This window comes from Tripterygium wilfordii, chromosome 22 (genome assembly GCF_013401445.1).
Source record: "Tripterygium wilfordii isolate XIE 37 chromosome 22, ASM1340144v1, whole genome shotgun sequence".
Taxonomy (NCBI): Eukaryota; Viridiplantae; Streptophyta; class Magnoliopsida; order Celastrales; family Celastraceae; genus Tripterygium; species Tripterygium wilfordii.
Window position 1 is genome coordinate 6,704,013 of NC_052253.1, and position 8,519 is coordinate 6,712,531.

Below are 8,519 nucleotides of genomic sequence, written 5' to 3' on the forward strand. Positions count from 1 at the left end.
ATAAGTACAAAATGTGAGTTTTATTATGGCAAGGACAAAGTCAAAAAAAAATTTAGAGTTAAAAGGATAAAAGTTATAAACTTACTAAAATATTTTTCCTTATTCTTCCGATGAGCACTATTTGAACCCCACTTTTGTTAAGTGTATCTCATGAAAACTGTCTCACTTTTGATACGCCATTGTCCCTATGAAAGCAGCAAAATCATTTCGACCTTTCACCTACTTTGTTCTCTTTCGTCAGGTCTAAACCCTCGAAAATCTTCGAACACCAGTGACGGAGGCGCCAACGACGGAGAGAAATGGCCAACGGAGAGCCCATATTTTACGAAGATGATGATTTCTTCTACGGCGAAGATCTTGATGAGGAGGAAGAGGTTAGTTTCATCATGACATTCCTCGTCAATCTTGACCTAAGTTAGCTTAACCCTCACAAATTTGTCAACTAAGAAATGGCAATGCATGTGTTCATTCTATTGACATTCGACATTAGTGGAGGTACATACTCCAATGATGATTGAAGTGGACACAACAGAGCATTTTCAGAATGAGAAGGTATTTTTTGTGCTATTCTTGAGAAATCAAACATGTTACATTTCTTAACTGCTTGTTGATGTATGTGATAAATGGAGTTTCTTTATTGTTTAGGTTTTTCAAGATAAAGAGACTGTAATTGATTTTGCAAGGAGATATGGTTGTACCCATGGAATTGTAGTTATAGTGAAAAGGTCTGATCTCAATGATCCAAATAGAACCCCTAGGATTTTATTTGGCTATGAGAGAAGCGGTGGTTACAGGGGTACTGCTGCTGTGAAGAAAAGGAAGACATCAACAAAGAAATGTGGATGCCCATTCTTCCTCAAAGCACATGTGGTGGACGTACTGACTGGTTCATGGAAATTGGTGGTTGTTAATGGGAAGCACAATCATACACTGGTAAGAACTTTTGAAGGTCATTCATATGTTGGTCGTTTAAATAAAGAAGAGAAGGATACAGTAGAAAGGCTTAGCAAGACAGGGGTTAGGACAAGAGACATTTTGAATCACATTAAGCTGAAGGATCCAACAAATGCATCAAATATGAAGACAATGTATAATGTCAAAACTGCTTTGAGAATCCATGAGACAGCAGGAAAATCACATATGCAGCAGTTATTCAAATTACTAACTGAGCATGGTTATGTCACCATGCATCGATTTGAGACAACAACTAAGGTGGTGAAGGATCTATTTTGGTGCAATTCTACTTAAATCTAGCTTGATTGCACTTACAAGACGAACAAATATCGTCTTCCTTTGTTGTAGATTGTGGGTGTGACCTCTACCAAGAAGACTTTCTCTGTTGCTTTATGTTACATGTGTGTAGAGAAAGAAGAGAACTACATATGGGCATTAGGTTGCTTCAGAGACTTGTGTGATGGTGTCCTGGCTAGTATTTTCATATGTGATAGGGAGATTGCACTGATGAATGCACTGAAGAATGTGTTTTCAGATGCTAAAAATCTACTATATCGAGTACATATATCCAAGAATGTGTTGAGCAATTGTGTTGGTATGTTTAGACTCAAATATGATCTTGATGATTTCATGGCTTGCTGGTCTAATGTGATGCGGGCCTCTACAGAGAATGAGTATGAAGAGGTAGTGAGAAAGATGCAAACTGAGTTTAAAGACCATCCAAGAGTTTTGAGCTATGTTAATAACTCATGGCTCTTTAAGTACAAGACTTACTTTGTGGCTGCATGGGTTGATAAGTTCTTTCATCTCGGCAATACTACTACTAATAGAGTTGAAAGCAGTCATTCGAAATTGAATAAGTACCTATCCAACTCAGTTGGTGGTTTTGTCCAGTCTTTCAACAAGATAGACCTACTGTTGCAGGGTCAAGTGGTTGATATCAAAGCTTCATTTGAAGAAAGTCTCACAAGAGTTCCAATTCGTTTTAAGACATATTTGTACAAAGAATTGGTGAACATGGTGTCTATTGCTGCATCGGATAAAATAGAATATGAGTTGGCTTCTGTTGGTGAACATTGTATAAGTGCTGGCATTTGCAATCACAACACTGTCACTGCATTTGTCTTGCCATGTGCCGATATGCTATCACAATATAGATCTGAAGGGAGGAGTATTCCACTCACTGATGTTCATAATTATTGGAAGAAATTATGCATTCAACCGTTCAGTGAAGACCCCAAAGATGAGGTGACAATTGAAACTAAGATTGAAATTATAAGAAGATTATTTGCAAATGCAAATCTACCTCAAAAGTTGGAGATGAAGAGGCAGCTTCAAACTTTAGGCAAGCCAAGCAATACTTCTCTATTAGAGCCAAAACCCAAGGTCAATGTGAGGGGGAGAAAGAAGGGACAGAGGGGGTAGAAAGCAGTAGACACATCAATGAAGCGTGATCCTTCTGCCTTTGAGTATGCACAAGAGGCTCATGTATTTGATGATGTTGGGCAGGGTCAAGCTTCACAGAGTCAATCTAGGGCTTCAAAAGGTCAGGTGTTGAAACATAAGGCAAAATTGAAAGTTCATAGGACTACGCATGCAAACACTAAAAATTGGGTGTCCCTATTTCTTTATTTCATGCAGCCATATATATCGAATATGTATGATGTTCCTGGTGATGGCCACTGTGGTTTCAGGGTGGTGGCTGCATTCTATGGTTGGGAGAATGATGGTTGAAAGTCTTTAGGAAAGGCCTTGCAAATGAGTTGCACAGGTATGGACAACAATAAGATATGCTCTTGTCTCCTCTCTGTAGCACAACTGAGTTGATATCAAGTGTTGAGTGTTATACTGAAATGACAGACACCAAAAACTGGATGATTATGCAATATATGGGGAATGTCATCTCCACATGTTACAATGTTGTAGTCCTGCTCATTTCACAAGAGCAATGCCTCACTTTTTTTCCACTCAGGGATCCAATGCCATTGGAGTACAAGCAAGGTATCATGGTATTCGGGTACATCAATGACTCTCACTTTGTCATATTAGAGCTAGCAGAAGATAGTCCCATGCCACCAATCTCAAAAATGTGGTCGGATCACCATTATCCTAGTGCCACGGGTTGGTCTTTGCATTTTGCTTCCAGGATTCAGAAATTCACTGCACTTTCTTCCTCAAAGTCGAGCAATATTGCTACTGTGGAGCTAATTCATTGATTCAAAGTGTATTTTTGTTCATTTTGTGCAGTTTAGCTATGACATTGACATGTTTTGTTTTTGTTCCTATGATGAAGATGACTCTGCAATTGTAATCTTGGGGTGTAGTTGGTTTTCTTTGCAAATACATGAAAAGGGGTACAATAAGTAACGTTATATTTTTATCTGGGGTGTGTAAAGAATGGGGTACACTTATCTATTCTTCCTCCTCCTTCCTCGTTCTTTTTCTTCCTTCACGCCATCGAACGGAAGTTGTTCTTCCGGCCATCATTTTCGACGACCGAACTACCAAATTGAAGCTCTAGGTTAGCCCGATCAAAGCTCAATTATCACCGATCGAACTTCATGAAAACTCAACCACCGTTTGAAAAATAGCTCGATTAAGCTAATACGGCAAACGCCACCGATCATCAACTCCACGGACCAAGGCGCATCATATTTGGAACTCGATTCAGTAAAATAAGTAAAATCATTCGAGTTTCTAGATCTGAAAATTTGTTATATGTTTCATATATGTACATATTATAAATGTTTCAAATTTGCATATATTATATTTGTTTTGATGATATTATATCTGTTTTGGATATGATAATATGATATATGTTCAAACATAAATTTTGTGTTTCAACCTTCATTGTGAGGACATTACCAAATGAAATTCTTGTGTTTCATTATGCCCACAGATATAATAAAGCAGATATAAAAAAACAAACAACATATGGAACAAATAGCATATGCTGCAGATTCATGGGTATGGTGGATGGCCACCGACCAAGGCCGCCAACCCACCAAAAATAAGCAGTAGAACACCATGACCAACCCCTAGTCGTCATTGGCTGTCGTTAGCTACTGGTTCCACCAAAATTGACCTTGAAACCGAGGCTAATCGGGAACAAAAGTGTCTGATGCGGCCGCCGGAGACACCGCCCCCGCAAGCCACCATCACGGTAGTGTAGCCCAGACTTAGGCACACCATTCCCACCCATCGGCTGGTCAAAAATAGTTCCCGGAGGAGGAAGCTCATATTTGGGTGTCAAATGAGGAAGATGAGTGTATTTTGTCAATAAAACAAATATCTATAATTTTTTCCTTTATGGAATTTTTTTTTAAAACTTGATGGATCATGTGGAATAAAACTTATTGGAGTGTCCTTATTGGAGCAAAACTTTTAAGTGGAGGACTTATCTCCAATTTTCCCTCAAAACAATGAGTCCGGCTAACCTTTTACACTGGATTGGTGATAATTTTGTCAATAACGTATATGATGATAGCAGGAGGACAATACAATCATTTTGTGATTTACATAATACGCAAAATTGTCTCGGAATTATAGCCATGATATGGTTGTTTGGCTGTCACTAATATTTTTTTTTTGTTTAGCATCACACAAATACTCACATAATTGCATACAAATACACACAAATGTTGTCCACCGATTCGAACCTTGTCCACCGATTCGAACCCTATCCACCGAATAGATATACACGAATGGTAACTAACTATGCTGGCACCGACGTATGATTGTCAATTTATATATATGTTACTGACAAACATATATGGGCAGAAAAATGACTTGCTAAACACAGCCGTATGTTACCACATCTCTGTTCCAATTTTATTATGTCGTTTAGCCTGCTTAATTAATTATTCTATATTTTAAATTTTAATAATTGTAAAAATAAGATTTGTTTTTCAGTTAATTTAATTTTTGCACATACATATTGAATATAGTGTGAATTAAAGAAGATTAAAATTTATTCTTTAATTTATCGAAGCTACAAAGCATTCGAATATTTCTTTCTAGTATTCTCTACTTCGCTTGGGCATTGTAGTACCCGATTTTCGTCCGGCTAAAATACAAAAAAATACAAAAATGAGAAAAAACACAAAAATGCAAAAAAACACATTTGTTGTACCTATAAGCCCATAAATATTCTCTTTCTTGGATTCTTAAGCCCACAAATACTCATATCTTAGCCCAATTCATACCAACCTATGTTCAACATTTGTTGGCCCATTTCATGAAGAGCTAATTTGCTTGTGTCCACTACCATCTTGACCAATGTCTTGATTATCATTTGAAAGCCCACCACATGATTTGTCAAACCCATTACTATTTCCACCTATACATATATACACATATATGTATATCTCTCTTGACATCATTCCATGCATCACCATCATTTTAGTGCAAATTGATGTGCAACTCCACTTAAATTCAATGGTGGTGACTCCATTTACATTCAATGGTGGTGAATCCATCATTTTAGTGCAAATTCAATGGTGGTGACTCCATTTACATTCAATGGTGGTGAATCCACTTACTTAGTGCAAATTGGTTATTCAATGGTGGTGACTCCACTTAGGTTGTCATGGTTGGTCATTCAATGGATGGGTAGCTCCTAATTTCCTATAAATAGAGAGCTAAGGGAGAGAGCTAAAGGAGGAGAGCAAGATAGAGAGCTAGGGGAGAGAGCTAAGGGAAGAGAGCAAAAATAGAGAGCTAGGGGGGGAGAAAAAGAAAAAGAGAGAAAGAAAAGGGGAGAAACTTCTTGCTATCAAGTTCATCAATCATCAAGCTTTCCTGTTATTTTTTTTGCTACAACAATCTTCTCCAATGCGAGCCTCTACAATCAAGGACTTCAAACTGTAGGATTTTCAAGACCCTAATCTGTCCGAGATGAGCAGACTGCTTTAAACTTTGAATTTTGCTCTGAAATTTTGATATAGTGTTTATTGAGGTGTTGTGACATTGTATATAAAATTTCGTTGCATTTCGACCTCATTTGATAGGTGAAATCAGAGTTGAAAAATCTGTGCGCAATGTGTGGTTTGAAAATCTGTTTTGTGCAAATCTTGATTCTTTGATATGTTGTCATTTCAATTAAGGAAATCATAAGTTGATTTCACTTATCTGGATTATGGATCATATTTGATTTCATTTATGAATTTGCCATAAGTTGGCAATAATGGATTGAATTGGCAAATGACATTTTTTCCAAATAATCATTTATTTAATGCTACAATAAAAACTATCATAAGTTTTTAGTAAAATTACAATTTTTTTTAATGCTATCATAAGTTGATAGTATTCTTACAAATCTTTTCCCAAAACTATCATAAGTTGATAGTGTTATTTCAAACCTATTTCCAAATAAAAACCATCATAAATTGATAGTAATATTCCAAGCTTTTTTTCAAACACTATCATAAGTTGATAAGTGTGTTGAAAGTAATAATTCAAACTTTAACAATTACACCTTGTAAAGAGCAAGTTTCCATAAGATCATTTATACCATAAGTTGGTATTGAAAATTAAACCTACCAAAAGTTGGTAGTACATATAATCATTTATACCATAAGTTGGTATTTAAAATCAAACTTACCAAAAGTTGGTAGGGCATTTTGTTCAATAAACCATAAGTTGGTATTTAAATTTAAACCTACCAAAGTTGGCAGTGTATTCCCAAATAAAAACTATCATAAGTTGATAGTAATATTCCAAACCTTTTTTCAAACACTATCATAAGTTGATAAGTGTTGTTTCAAACCCTTTTTCCAAAGCTATCATGAGTTGATAGTATTTTTCATACCAACCTTTTTCTCAAAATAATTATATCTTGCAAAGAGCAAGTTTCCATAAGATAGCCATTAGATTAATCCGGGTAACCGTTTTCAAACGGGAGTTGTGGGGTGCCTAACACCTTCCCCACACTCAATCGATCCCTGTACCCTTTTCTCTGGTTCGCAGGTTTTTTACGGTGTCCAATTGCACCCTAAATCAATTGGTGGCGACTCTAAACATTTTTCATCCTCCAACGCCGGTCCGCGTCGTGACCCCGGTTGCGACAGGCATGGAATTGGCTCCAAACATTTTAACTTGTCCAATTATATAGTTTTTTTTCCTCTACAATTTGAATATTATTAATATTAATTCAATGTCCTAATCAAATTCATAAGAAACCAGCAAAACTAACATCCAGGCATTCATTTTTCCCATTTGTGATCCAGTGTATGTCCTCTTGTTTCATTCATTATTTTGAACAATTCAATCCATGTCATGGATAGTGACACCATTAATTTATAAATTAAGCTAACACATACTACTAAGTACTAACATACGAAATGATAAAGATTCCAGAATTGGTATCTTGGTTATCTCAATTGTTGAGTTAGACGTACACGATCCAAGTGAATTCATACTTTCAATAGGCTCCACATGTTCCATATGAAATCTTGTGTGTACAAATCAATAACTGAGATACCAATGGTTGTGATTCTATCATAATTGTACTCACATAATGAGACAAGCACATATGGAGATGGAGTGATCTGTATTATCCACGTGTCAAAGATCCAACCCCTCTAGAAATGTCATGCACACCCGCCGGATTGAACCCCAAGCAACCCAACAACCCATGCTTGTACGGCAAATACGTCTTCCTCTTCAACTCCTCCGAAAGCGCCCGGTTCTTCGTGTAATGCAACTCTTGAGCCGAAACCAGTCCTCTCCTCCTCGAAACCGAACCCACACTACCTTCTGTGGACTGGAAGCTCGCATTCTTCACACCTGCAGTCTCCATTTCTCTTCTGTTCAAAACAGAGAATTTCGTCAGTGGCTCTCTCCCCTCCGACGCGCTTCGACACAGAAGATCCGTGAATTTCCACTTCTTGTATCCTTTCGAGAACGAAATCACCGACAAAATTGTAGATGAGTAGGATTTCGAATTGCTTGTTTTGGATAAGATGGCTTTCGTGTTCTCAGTGATCTCCTCCTGCTCGATTAATACATCGGAAACCCTAAGCGGAGGCAGAGATTTGCTCTCTCTGCGTACATAATTCGGATCCGATGATGAAGAAGAGCTTCGTTGTCTTCCACGTGTTTGTGAATTTTCATCTGAGAGAACATCCTCTGTTTTGCGCGTCGAATTGGCTGCAAATAAGTGTGGTCTGAGGGGGCGGATCTTGCCACCATCGAAGAGTTCATCTGCTGCAGATATCAGAGGCACATGCAACGGTCCACTGAAATTGAACTCGAAATCTTGATCATCGTCAGTCAATAATTTGTCTTCTTCTTCTTGTTGTTTTGCTTTGTTAATTCCAGATTGCTCGAAATGATGGTAGAAATTGGAAGCGGCGCGGGAAGAGGGGCTGGTAGGTGCGCTGAAGAAGTACTTGCCGAATCTCTGAGGACTAGAAGGAGCAGTCATGTAAGGAGAGGAGCAAGTACTATCGAAATTGAAGTCCACAGCGGCTGCCGCCACAGGTACCATCACTTCCATCTCCATATTTGAATTATACGTGTGTATATATATATATATATATATATATAGAGAGAGAGAGAGAGAG

General features: G+C 37.6%; 2 protein-coding genes across 2 annotated transcripts; one reads left to right on the forward strand and one right to left on the reverse strand.

The window, feature by feature from the left end:
- The first annotated feature begins 299 nt into the window (after window positions 1-299).
- LOC119991461 lies at window positions 300-2,379 on the forward strand. The gene is made up of 4 exons (XM_038837812.1): window positions 300-374; window positions 496-552; window positions 646-1,212; window positions 1,303-2,379. The coding sequence occupies exons 1-4, from the start codon at window positions 300-302 to the stop codon at window positions 2,377-2,379; spliced, it is 1,776 nt and encodes a 591-aa protein (XP_038693740.1).
- A 4,817-nt stretch (window positions 2,380-7,196) lies between these two features.
- LOC119992098 lies at window positions 7,197-8,519 on the reverse strand. Its single transcript, XM_038838722.1, has one exon. The coding sequence runs from the start codon at window positions 8,456-8,458 to the stop codon at window positions 7,508-7,510; it is 951 nt and encodes a 316-aa protein (XP_038694650.1). The 5' UTR covers window positions 8,459-8,519; the 3' UTR covers window positions 7,197-7,507.